The 14,352-nt window shown below is 35.5% G+C and overlaps 1 protein-coding gene across 1 annotated transcript in view; it reads left to right on the top strand.

The window, feature by feature from the left end:
• ADGRB3 (adhesion G protein-coupled receptor B3) overlaps positions 1-14,352 on the top strand; it is a 473,802-nt gene that overhangs the window by 279,949 nt on the left and 179,501 nt on the right. Inside the window, exon 16 of the mRNA XM_050893783.1 lies at positions 4,420-4,463. Coding sequence (XP_050749740.1) covers positions 4,420-4,463 — 44 coding nt within the window. The remainder of the gene's footprint in view (positions 1-4,419; positions 4,464-14,352) is intronic.

Here is a 14,352-nt window from a genome sequence, read left to right as displayed (position 1 = left end):
TGTATTAGCTCATGTCTTGACAAGGCGAAAAGACAATAACCTTGCCAATAGATATCAGACCCAATTTTTTTTTTTTCCTTTGGCTCAGTTTTTGTCCTATAATTTAATCCAGAGGAGCATCAAGTGCTTGGAACAATTTTTCAGTCCTTAAATTGGACTTACATACATAGTACATTTATATAGGATCTTGATCCACCTGGATATAAGAGCTGGATCAGCAGATACAATGACAAAATATTGCTCTAGAAAATCTGGGAATGGAATCCAGTTTCACAATTTTGATATCTTTAAATGTTTGGTGATTTTTATGTTCAAGGCTTAACCTCCATAATGGGACTTTGGTTTAAAGAACTAAGGCTGTAGATGCATAGAAATATTATTTTGTAGGTTTGAGTGTTTTTTGCCTTCAGAATGAATCTAATTCTAATCTTCTTCACTATAATTTTCTCAACTGAAAACAAGAATTTATTTAATATATTACTATAGAACAAGCTTTATATGTCACATACAGAAAGATAAAACTATATTAATGTATCTTTAGTGTATGAACATTATATATTAATGGCTTGCAGATTAATCATGTCAATTAAATAGATTAATTATTAAACAGAAAATAAAATACAGACGTTCTCTTTCATCTGATTTTTTGGAATGGTTCTTCTTGTTGTTATTTTTGTTCTTTTCAAACCTTTATTCTTGAAATGTTGTTCATTATTCAAAACAGCTTGTTTCCAAATTGATTTAATGACTAATTTTTAAGAAACCTCTAGAGCATGTCTACTAATATATAGGAGTATACCCACACATTTGTTCTGTTATCTCCCTATCCACTGACTAAATTAAGTAGGTGTCGTGGTTTAACCCCAGCCGGCAGCTAAGCACCACGCAGCCGCTCGCTCACTCCCTCCCCCCCACCCCTGGGATGGGGGAGAGAATCAGGAAAAAAAACCTCGTGAGTTGAGATAAAGACAGTTTAATAGGACAGAAAGGAGTGAAAAACAATGATAATGATAATAATAATATGACAATAGTAATACTAAAAGAATTAAACTATACAAAGCAAGTGGTGCACAATGCAATTGCTCACCACTCATTGACCGATGCCCAGTTAGTTCCCGAGCAGCGATCCGCCCCTCCCAGCCAGCTCCCCCAGTTTATATACTGGGCATGATGTCATATGGTATGGAATAGCTCTTTGGCCAGTTTGGGTCAGCTGTCCTGGCGGTGTCCCCTCCCAGCTTCTTGTGCCCCTCCAGCCTTCTTGCTGGCTGGGCATGAGAAGCTGAAAAATCCTTGACTTAGTATAAACACTACTTAGCAACAACTAAAAACATCAGTGTGTTATCAACATTATTTTCCTACTAAATCCAAAACACAGCACTATACCAGCTACTAAGAAGAAAATTAACTCTGTCCTAGCTGAAACCAGGACAGTAGGTAAGAGATTATGATGGGCAAATGTGATCATTTAATAAGAGTTAATATGTTTAATTAAAATTAGCCTTAAAATATTCATTTATTCAAAATTTGTCACCATTGTTTCATTTTATATCAAAATTAGCCAGTTTATCAATAAAACCAGAGGATATTTTTTTGAGGAACTGTAAATCACAATTACATGTGTTGTTTGGAATATAGCATGGTATTTGGATTTGCAGATAAATTAAAATATAATAGACAGTTGACCACAGTGAGAATATGGATTGCAATGCATTATTTAGAGAACATGATATTTGGTCTTATGCACTGTGAACATGTTGATGAATGTGATCACATTTTTCCAGTAGTTTGATTAAAGAGACACCGAAGTAATCTTTTATAAACTGCACAACTCAAACAAAATCCTTTTGCTCCAGAGAGAATATGAACTCTCACCTTCTGACAGCACAGAAGTTTACTCCAGGGACACTAAAGTAACGAGCCAGCAGTAGCGTAGGACATCAAGGTTTCAATGAGACTGAAAACCCTGGCTACAAAACACAGTTGGCACTGTGCTGCATAGCTGTCAAAGTTGCAAATAACATCTCGAAAGTTTAGTTTTATATGCCAGGCAGAGATATATATACATACACACTCACACACATATGTCTATTTTTGAGATATCCAAGTCCAGTACTGTAGTGTATAAATCAATACTGCAACAGTCATAAACATTAATGGACACAGTAGCTGCTTCCTTAGCTGCAGCTAAGTAATTAACTGGCAAGAGCTGTGATGAAAGATTGCTGCCCTCACATAGAACGATGGCTATTGGAGGTAGCTCAACGACAGCAGTGTGAGGAGACATTGCCAGGAGGCCAGACCCAGAAAGACTGTGAAAAAGGGAGCAACAGGTTAAGGACAAAGAAGAAAATAGGAAGACAGGGTCCTTGTGGTCCTTGCAGTGCTTGAAGGGTGTTTGATCAGGATATCAAAAGAGGAAGAAGTTCTGAAAGGCTGCTGTGCCCTTGCGAGCTGCCATGCCTGGTGGAGCAAACCGTCACACAAGACCTTCTTAAGGAACAGGAGTAATATTTATCCCGCTTTCCACATTTCTGCTTAATCTCTCATTAGTGACTGCAATAGCCAAACATACTCTTTTTTTTTTTTCATTTGAATACATTTCAAAGAAAGTGAATTGTGTGATCTGACAGCAGCAGTTTTATTGTGTTTCAGCTGTCTGCAAAGGCTTTTATTTCCCTCTGTTTTGCAGATTTCTTTATAATGGACATTTTTTCTGAAAGTGTTTTTGTATTCTTTCTGCTTGGGAATAGCAGCATAAACTGTATGATAACTGCTTCTAGGAAAGACAGGTCTCATCTCAGATACGCAATGACTTATTACAATTCAGCTATAGGAGTACTTTTTTAATATGCATATAGCTATATCAGATTGCAAATAGAATTTCTTCACCCAGTCTTAGGATACAAATTAATACTCTTTATAAAATTACATTTTTAAAAAAAAGGTTAATTCTGCACCGTCATTCCATTGTTGTTAATTCTTATCCTTCTATATCCTCTTCTATCAATGTATCTGAAAGCTTTTGGCTAATGATGCAGGATCTGGTCTCTGAATCTCAATGGGCCTGTTATCCAGTGCTTTGTCCTGTGCCCTCTTCCCCTTCCTCTTCTTTATATTATAAATACTTCAGGGAATGGAACATCCTTTATTTATGTTTGTACAGTGCTATGTTAATATAAAGTGCCATAAGTATATGTTGGTTTTAAATATTTATACTCATAAAATTCAATGCAGTCAGCAAAATACTGAAGTAGAGGATCAAAATTTCCCTAAATGCCTCTCTCACAAGCATCTTCAGAAGGACCGTTTTTATCTTTGACAAAGAAGTGGATGGAAGAATTTAAATATTTAATAGTTTTTTACTTCAAATTTGCCATGTTTTTTCTATAAATAAAACACTTTTCAGAGTAAAATATCAAGGTGTGTTTTGTTTATACGAAACTGTATCTACTACACCAACACTGTTCATGAGAGAAGTACACTAACATTGACATAAGAAAATAGTGTATTCCGTCTGTTTCTTCAAATCACTTATAATTTTGTTTAAAATATTTTTTTATTCTGTATTTTATATCTAATTTGTTTATGTAGTCCTGACTTCTGGGAATATCCAATGTTTATGATGAACAGGAATACAGTTTTGCAGTTTTTAGCCAGTTAAGTACTTCTAAGTCAATCTAAGTTTTGATAAAGGAAGGTTTGCAAGATTAGGGACAAAACTTGAATTTTAATTTTGTCTCAACTCTTCCTAGGCAGCAAAATAAACATGAGTAATAATAAAGACATTTGAATTTCCCAAAATATGGCCCACAGTTTAATGATGTGTAATAAACCTAGATTCCCGTCCTGTTATAAATCAAATTAGAAATCTTCCACTGACTTTGAAGCGGTTGGAGCTGGGGTTGTAAAGCTCAACACAAAAAAAAATCTCTGCTGATTTAGGACCTAATTGACAAAAGGACTTGGGTATTGAATGTGGGGTCATCTGAAATCCCAGCCTCCAGACATTTTGCTTAACATATGCTTAAAATTTTTACAGGCATTATTGGTTTTGACATCCAAGTTCCCAAGGGACCTAAAGTTCTCCTTCTAAACACACCCAGAAATGTTCAAAGTCAAGTCTCTTAACAGATTAACTCTTATCTCATATTTCAATTCTACTAGGATATACCAAATAGGCAACTTTATGCTTACCTTATCTAAGAGAGAGAATACAGCAAATACTCTGCTTTAAGATTCAAGTGCTTTTTAAATACTCTGTAAGAATTAACCTTAAGCTTTTGCAATTTCAGTGGCATCAATTTGTCAGAGTATAAGCATGATCATGTAGGAGGAGACCCAAATAAATGTTTAGGTCAAGCACGACACATTTTTTTTTATATTGGTAACTAATAGATTTGTTTGTTTTCTTCTTAGGGCACATTGAATCCCTACTGTGTGCTGTGGGATGATTCGAGAACGTAAGTGACAGATGTTTGCTTCTGTTGCTATGGCTCAAATATTACAAAGTACCTAACAATATTTAAGTAGTTGGTCAGTAAATGGGTTGGTATGAGGGCAGGGAAAATGAACCTTTCACAGAGTGAAAGGATTGGATTCTCCAGTCACTTGGCTTCCTTTCTGCAGCTATGTAAATTGAAATAATACAATATCTCACCAGGACGAGATTACTCACATAGTAATTTTACTCTGCTTTTTCAAGATTAAAATGAGGATGTCTAAGAACTGTAGTTCCTTGATGGTAGTTGCTGGGCAACAAGTGAGTGGGTAAACGATGAGACAGATAACTAAGGAAGGCTCCCATTTCTGTTACTGCAGGGAGAAATATCGTTTTCAAGTGTGATACCCACAGCAATCTTCATTTTAGTTGGTGCAAATTTTCATTTTAGTTTAGTAAAATAATAGCTGTATACTAAATAGTGAAAGCTTGCTAGCAGTCTTCTGCTAGTTTTTTCAGTGTGTGTCACTTCTGTAGCAAAACAGAAAATGTTGCTGTAAAGGAGTAAAGTAGTAAAATGAATGTGGTTTAAAAAAAATTCCAAGTTTATGCAGCTGTAATTTGCTGCATTAATCTTTCACAGTAGATTTTCCATTAAAGTCAAGGTGAATTTTGCCTAAATACAGATTAAGTGTTTCAAGAAGGATCCCTATATGGTTGCCATAGTAATTTTTTTAAATATGATGTTGTACTTCTTGTCCAAGTGTGTTATGTATGTCTTATACTACAGACTCATCTACAGTGTTAGAAGTTGTATGCCTGTGATTTTGTGAGTGCTTTTATCCTTGAGCCTGGGTACACTGATGACTGAAAAACAATATTATAATATAGAAATGAGAAACTTTGGACATGATACTAGAGATCATTCCAAATACTAGGAATGCCATGGTCTATGCCTCTACGAAAGAATCATAATGCAGTTATTTGCCAGCAACATCATAATGTTCCATTTCTGTAAAATGTGTGGAATAAAGTACATGAAAAACTTGATATTATGTATTATTATGTGCACATGGAATGCAAAACATTTGGAACATGTTCTTTGTCTCCTCTTCATAATGTTTTGCTTACACAGTAGTAGTACAGTACTTTATTCACCATTTTTTACATGCATTACTTTAAGCATTGTGTATTTAGAGCACGTGCTCTGATTTCACTGCTCCAGTCCAGAATATCAAAGGCATATTTCCATGGAATTAGACTACCAAAAAAAAAAGCATGCTGTGGATTTAACAATGTGATTAAAAGATTTCATGCAGGTATTCGGAATGAATGTGTGAACAATCGCAAACAAATATATTTTGTGCTTGCCACTTGTTTTGCATGCATTTCTGTTAGAATTGTTTATAGAGAAGTTTAGTGCTACATATAAGTACTGGTTTCAGTATGCTTCAGAATCTGGATGGAAAAGTGAACTTTTGAAACATCTAAAATTTACATAAAGCTTACGTAAAATAGCCTGAGATTTTGAGGGAGAAACACATGCTTTTGTATTCTGAAGGATATCTTTTCTAGTTATACTATTTAATAGTAGCTATTGAAGATGTTAAAATATTTGAAGATTGGGGGTATTCTTGGAGATTTATAAGTTTTGAAAAGTGATATGAGCCATCAAATGTTCACAATAAGATATAATGTATCCATAAGATGCATGGACACCACTGTCATTTCTTTTACACGTGTGTGTGTGTTATTTTATGAGAATGTTACATTATTTCTTACCTGAGTGTGTAATAGCAAGAGCAGAATTCTACTTTTTTCCTCCATCCCTTAGGAAAAGATCCCTAATGTTAGTTGTGGGAACACTAGTTGATTCATAATTTTATTTTTATAATGCTGGGGTTTTTTTGTTTTGGAGCATTCTATTTGTATTTACTCAGGAATAGATCAGAATTTGTATTCTGACACCATGACTTTTAAATTGTCATGAAAGCTCTATAATGCCGAATCAGTTCCTATCATTTATAAATCTTAATAGATAGTAGAGGACTACACAGTTGGTTAGATGCTCATGATGATGTTGGGTTCTCGGTGGCTTGTTTTTCTTTTATTTTTTCCACTTTTTTCTAAATCTCAGGAATTAGCCACTCTCAGCAGCAGGCAACTGGATTTGATGGATTAACAGCCTCATCCACACTGCAAATCCTACAGAGCTGAGCTGTACTCATGTCCTTCCAAACTGAGTGATTTTTGCATAACCAGGATTTGGCAAGCATTTTGGAATAAACCCAACAAAAAGTAGTCTGCTTTTAGTTGAAGGTGCTTAACTAATCAGTAGTCTATGCTGAGATAGGTGTTTTAAATTAAGTGCTTTTCAGATGAAAACTGTGTTTGCTTTTATCATTGGCATACAACCAGCAGTAACCTCTGATGGATTTTGCCACCTTTTTAGCCACTTCTCCCACATCTTTATCTGCATGCATTGCAAGTTCACATTTGGTAAATGATACTTCCTCCACTGATCTTGTCAGTTTAATACTTCTTCAACAGCAGAGGAAGCTTTGTCTACCTGGGTTTTGAGGATGCTTCTCAGGAGATTGATCAGTGATTACAGTTCCCTGTCATCCATCCTTGAAGAAAGTTCTGGATCTGTGAGCTGTTTAATCACACCAGATCATCAAACTCATCCTACTGCCATTGCTATCTGTGACAATTTGGTCATCCTAACTTTGGCAAAAGCAGTTTTAATCCGTTCTTTCTAGGACATTTGGTGATTCTTCCCTGTGATGATATTTTATAAGGTTTTCTATTTATCAAGTTGGCGGGCTTGTGCCCTCTCCACAGGCAGCTAGTCAAATGTGTGTACAATATTGAGACAGTGCAACTAAAGAATTATATCATGTATTATAAAGGGCAAATTCAAATCCAATAATTCAGCATTTTACTTCAGTTGATTCTCCCAAAATATAGAGCACATCTGTCTGTGTTGATTGAAACCAGGCTGTTTATGAGTTCTGGTTCTTCCTTTGATATTTCCAGCTTCCCTACACGAAGCTGGTAGCATCAATGGTATGTAAGTGGTGATTTTTCCCCCCTCAGAAATCTGAGTGATTTCTTCATCCATTCATTTCAGAAAATGTATTCTAAATGTTGCCTTCAGTAAAGTCTTAGGATACTGAATGCTTCTCCTTTCAGTGCATGGGAAAATGTGTGGAATATTTGTAATTGATGTTCTAAGGAGAAACAATTTCTTTCCTTAAACTAACCAACCAAAATCTCAAGGAAGAGTTGTATCTTTTCTGCTTTGCATTGTCTGGCATGAACAAACTATCCCTGCTGTCAGGAACTGTTTGTGATACATTAATTCCAGTGTCTCAGTCCACAAAGAGAAAGAAAAGAAGTTGGTCAGGTACTAGGGCTGACTTTCACACCCCACAGAAGTGATTTTAAAGATTTTAAGATGAAATGAAACTTCTGAAAGTTTTTCTCCTGTCCCTCCTACCATTTTGGAAAGGAAAAGAAGAAAGGAGAGGGAGCCAGCAGAGGCAGTCTCAACTGGCAAGTAATTCAATGGTTAGAGCATTTACTTGGGGACCTCAGGGACCAGCCCTTCAATTTTTTCTTTACAGAAGTTACCTGAGGAGTTTGAAACACACTTTTCAGCATCACAGGAGTAGCCCATGCCCGCTGAGCTATCAGCTCCTCTGGAGTGTGTTACTCACAACGTGTCCTGCTGGAACTCTGCCATATTGTTTAGGAAAATATTCATGGGTTCAGGAGCTGATTCCCAGCACCTCTATATTTAATTTTACCACTCTTTCCATGTGTTTGTCACCATGCCACCCCTAAATCTTAGCCATATCACTGTCAGTGTTCTTTTCCTAGCGCTGTTTTGCTTTATGTAAGTCTGGGCAAGGCTGTGTGAGCCCGGGGGATCAAAGAATTCTTATATGCATGCATACATTTCCATTTTAAAAATGCCATTTACAGTGGCAGTTTTGTAGGCTGCCTGAAGAGTTCTCTTGAACTTTTTTGCCTTCTCTGATGCTTATATCTGTGATAGGTGCCATAACAGACAGTCTGTATGGAGCTCTGCGATCCTTGAAAGTTTGGCCTGACATAGTCAGTCACTTGTCTTAGTGGACCCAGCCCCTGGACACTTAAACCAGGGTGTAGAATTCAAAACACAGTAAGAGGCTGGAAGCTAGGTGCCGCAGTACTGAGCATCGCAAGTACTACCCTCACATGCAACGCTCGGCTAACACCGTCATGATGAAGGCGTGGAAAATGGGGTAGACACGGTGGGTCACTGGAAGGAGGTGACATCTCACATGGGAGTTTCAATAGTCACCAACTGATTAGCAAAACAATGCAGCTGGTGTTCGTTCTTTTAGAAATGTGTTGGACATAATGTGGGCACATGTGTTCTCCACAGGACAGCGTCAGTTGTTGCTGGTGTGCTCCAGAGCTGTACACAGTGCAACATGACATCTCACAGCACTGGGTAAGGAAAGGGCTGTAGTATTCTGGGACTCTTTTCTGCCAGTTGCTGCAGAAGGATGTTGTTACAGTATGACAATGTTTTATTTGTCCCTATGTGTGCTCATAGCAGTTTGTGTCTGCTGAATATACAGTTGGCAGAAGTACAATGCAATTAGCTGAAATTTTTAATATTGCAAGGATTTTGACCTGGTTCAGTTTTAGTTTAGAGCAAGTGGTAGGTCAGCTCTATTTTTTTTTTCCATTGCCATACAAATCTATATTGACAGTGATTAAGATTTTCTACTCTGAAGCTATGTGAAACTATGAATACCTATATATGAGAAATGATAAATTGTATACATTTATATAACTTCAGAATTTCACTCCAGACATATTATAACATCCTGCATTAAAAAGAGGGTTAAAAAAAGTTTACAATGACTTTTTTTTAATTATCCCCTAAAGCCTTTAATTATTTCTCTCCCTTTGTCCCTGGATACAATTGTGGAGAAATAGTCCATAAAGGAATTTGTTCAATGCAAATAAAGACAAGTCTACCAGTTAATTGTGATTTTCTCACAGATTTGACTATAGGGCAGAAGGTGACTCAGCTTTAGGATATAAGCTTGCATGCATACCAGCAAAACAACTTTTACATTTTGTTGCCTTGTGATAAAGTTCACAGGGAACACTGATCTGCTTTGTCTCTCTCCCCTCCACTTTTTTTTTAAAACTACCATGATGGACCACTACAGTTATTCTTTGTTTGGCCTAGCCTTGCAAGCCTTTGAAAATATGTTCAAGAAGACTCTTTATAACTCACATCAAAATGTCTCAAGCTAATAATCAAATAATTAGAACACCCTAAATCAGAATTTGCTTCTGGAAATATAAATAGTAACTTCTCCTTACTTTATATTACTTTACAGTCATATTATTTTTGTCACCAGGAAGATATGGAGGAAATAGATTTTTCTATAAGTAGAATAAAAATTGAATGAGAGTAATTCATGTAAGTATAGTTTGGCAATATATACCAGCTGAAGCTTTGCTTCTTCCATCGACTTCAGTCAGACTTGTTGGTCCAGCTTTTCAGTCAGACTTTGCTTCTTTCATATTTTTCAAGGCAGAAAATTTTCTTTCCATGTTAGATTCTATGCTTATGTTTGTGAATGTAATGGAAGAGTTAACATTAATGAACTTGTTCAAAAGATAAATGCCTCCTGGAGTACCTACTTTTATGAAGAACTTTCCATAATGGAACCTATGTAATAGCACACTACATAATCTTCTGTTCCTGGCAGTCTTGCATAAAGAATTGAAAGACTCTACAGAATCATATTCTTTTTCGTTAAAAGAGTATGGAATGAAAAACCTGATCCAAACTCCCTTGCAAACAACCAAAAGGCTTTGAATGATTTGAATCTGATCAGACCAAGTGGCAAACCACTGCTCAAGCCATGTAAGGCCTAAATTTTAAAATTTTTAAATTTACAAACTGCTAAGATTATACTGTAATGCAGGAGTACTTAGTTCTGAAATATGTAAGTATTGTACAATATAAAATGAAGTGTCTTTATGTTGAAAAAGAGTCAGACCAAAATTTTCTTTGCTTAAGTCATACACAAAATGAATCAGTATATATGGGAGGAATTTATAATTTAGTTCTTTTTTATAACACTGCTCTTCACTAACACCTACATGGCCATGAACAGAGCTTTCATGGCCTGCTGATATTTATAGCAAAAAAAGGAAATCAAATTAATTCTTGCTAATAACTTCACTTTCTTTTTAATTTTTACTGGGTGATTAATCAACTCCATTTGTTGAGAACTCAATTGCTATTTATTGCCTTTATGTAAATGTAGATTTTCAGAAACTAAAAATAGTGGTTTCTTGTAATATCAGGCAATTATAATTCTGAAATGTGAATAAAAAGAACTAGTGGTTGTATCTTCATAATCAAATTGAAAGATTTGAATTGGACTTTTGACAGATTTTTTAGTGTATAGTGAGGGCAGAAGATAATTAAGCAGTTTGAATAAATTTTAGAACAGAAAACAAATTGGTCATAATTTGGTTTTGTATCTATGTTTCCAGAAAAATTCATGGATGTTACCAAGTCAAATAAAATGTGATCATTGTTTTCCCTAGTAATACCTCATCAAGAAATGCAGCAGATGGGATCTGTGAATCCAGCATGGTGCTGGACTTGGACTGACGCTTGTACGGGAAAACAGTGTTCTCCAAATCCAATACAGCTTCCAAAAGTACAATATAGCAAAATTACAACTGCAAAAGTTTATCAACCTTTCTCATTTGTATCATGTAACTCTTAAAGTATGTTACACCTGTAGATTTAAAAGTAATTTAACACAGAGGTTGGTATCGTCCTTCCTGGTTTACAGGTATGGGAAATTAGGTCATAATGAAAGCAAAGCTGTTTGTCCAAGGTCACTCATCAAACCCTGGTAGAGTTAGAGTTCCAAATTCCTGAGTCCTAAATGAGATTGCTCTCTAGCTGTTCTCAAAGCCAAAATTATTTCCCTGCCATGATGCAGATCTCTGAACTTTAAGTAGTTTTATAATGATATTGCTGGTTTTTTCTCATTCATTCTGATTAACTCATGACTGTTGCCCATCCTGGAGAATTTACCTCTGTTTATCCAACAGAAGTAGTGCAGCAGCACTGAAGGTCCTTGTATTATGCTATCCTTAAACAAAAATGAAATCTACTTGTGTCACCCAAGAAGATGAAAAATCTGGGGAATATTGCTTATCCATGTGAGAAGGAGCTGTGGGAAGTACCCTTCTGCCATTCTCTTCTATTCCTTTGACAATAGGGGCACAGATCATGTGCATAAATTGCTTATAAAAGTAAATCAAGTTATGTAGATTTGTGCAGACATATATTTGTTACTTTTAAACTTATTTGCAGTCAGTACAAAAAAGACAGAACTACAAGTGGTATAAATACACCTACTTTTAGTAATATGATGAAGAGAACATAATACAAGGCATTTTTTAGCATTTACAGAGTATAGGATTGCTTGTCTTTACTTCCAAATGCATGGATCTAAATCTGATTGAAGCCTCCTGAATTAATAACTCTGATAAATCAAACATCATGTAATTCATCGAAGTCTGGTCTGTCTTTCTGCAAGAACAGTGTTTGTGTGGCTAAATGACCTTAAAAGAAATGTTTGGAATAGTGTTTTGAAAAGCATCTTAGAGGCCATCCCCGTTCTTGATTTGTCAACACTGAAATCGTACCTCTGCCTGAAAAAAATTTAAAACTCCATCAAAAACAGTTAAATACATGTCCAGTTTAAATCTGCCATATTTCATCAAGTGCTTTCATAAGTATATACCTTTAATGCTGTATCAGCATCTCACTGACCTCACAGGTATCTTTACATGTAATTAATCTTTTGCTGAATCTCTGTGCCATAGTTGAGCAACATAAGCAGATTCAATTAAATCTCTTCCTGGACCAGTCACTAGAGGGAAGCAAAGACCTTCACGTGCCTATCCATGACGTCAATCAATGTCTTTGTGTCCTCACTGACAAAATCTGGTCAGTATTCAATCTAAAATTTTGAAAAAGGCCTATTTGGTGGAAAGCCACCCTTCGGAAAAAAAAGACAAAAATATATTTCTGTATGGTTGACTTCCAGAGGCCATTGTCATTAAAAAATAGAGTTATTTTCATGAATGATGTTTTGAGAATTTGAATCTAGACAAGAAGCTCATGCAGAGTGGATAAAGAAGATGGGTTTAAGATTTTCATTCTTTGAAGCATCCCAATATTCAGAAAAATGCATTGAAATGTTGGTAGCGTAGTACCTATGCACTTGCATCATTTATGTGTATCAAAACCTAAGATAAAATACACCAGTTTCTTGATATCTTTTTGTTGATCCTCCTTTAGTTATCCATGCTTCCATTCCATAGTGTTTTGTCTGTGGTACTCAGAATCTCATCCTGCATACACTGAAGAACTCTTCAGTGTATTCCAGGTGAACACATCAAGAGAACATTAAGTCATTAAATGAGGACTAGTTCATCGTGCACTCCATTTCAGCACAGAGAAAGCATAAAGTGTATATGAACTTATATTTATCTTCAAATTTATGAGGGTTTATATGTGGGGTAGGTTTACCATATACTATGTTTTTACTGTATTTAATTCAGCCCTGTTCTGCTTACTGAGAATACAGCTCAATTTACCATTCTCTACTATGAGCTAGGCTGGTTGAATTCCTTTCAAACAGAAACAGTAGAAGCCAACATTACATTTTCTGACATTTTATTAAAGGAATATACCTGGTATGAATTGAGTTTGCCATAAAATTGAAATGCCCAAAACCAAGGATAAAATATTAAAAATAATGTTTTGGTTTTTATCAGTTAAAATTCTAAATGTTTTAAAGATCCTAAGAACAATATTTATACTACTTACCACTTAATTTGAATAGAAGATCTTTTATTAAGCTTAAGCTATGCAGGATGGCCAGACCTTAATGAGAATAATACAAATGTATATCAGGATTTAAACAAGTTTAAATGGCAGGTAATATGCTAGATGAACAGCTCCAAGCAAAGCAATTTCACGAAAAAAACTGTTGTGTTGAATAGCTGTTAGATTATGGCTGAATAGATTTTTAGCTGAAAGCATGGTGTATTTGTGATGATTTTTTAATGTTATCATCATCTTCTCTGATAATGTTGAGTAAGAGAGATTTCTTGCATAGCTAGTTAACTAAATGTGATATACATATGCATTCAAGTGCATGTGCTGGGGATAACATCCTGCAATCCATGCTATTATTCTAAGCAATGGAGAATATAATATAATTCTAAATTTCACAGGCTATGGTTATGATTCCCAATGCTACATGTTATCTTAATGATACAATTTCTAGTGGTTGTCTTCTCTGTTCCATCTCCCCGTAACTCTATGGAAGCAGGGTAAATTGTTTGCCTTTTAAATTACAGAAATATCTTTGCATATATCAAAAGCATGAATTAAAATGCCACCACATTACTATCAGTTCATCACTTAACATAAATATGTTCCTGATGTCAAGTTTACCAATAGATCCATTGAATGCTCAGGCTTAAACAGCATGCCAGATTGGGACCATAGAACCAGAATCACTCCACAGGTATTGGCACAAATCCAAGTGTTAATCCATCAACTTGAATGGCAATAATTAAGGGATTGCGTATACTGACATATAGAGTGATACAGAACCAGAAAAACAGGATCACTCCTTATAATGAATTTGATATATTTGTGTGCTTAGCCTGTAAAGAGTACATTATTTTGACCAGACTTAAAACTAAATCCTTTAGGTTTATACTACTTCACGATTGCAATTTTGACTGCAATATAGATCTATTCAATGTCTTTTTAAAATGTCAGT

The sequence above is a fragment of the Gymnogyps californianus genome, chromosome 3 (assembly GCF_018139145.2).
Source record: "Gymnogyps californianus isolate 813 chromosome 3, ASM1813914v2, whole genome shotgun sequence".
NCBI lineage: Eukaryota > Metazoa > Chordata > Aves > Accipitriformes > Cathartidae > Gymnogyps > Gymnogyps californianus.
Note: the sequence above shows the minus strand (reverse complement) of the source record. Positions and strands in the feature narration are given on the sequence as shown.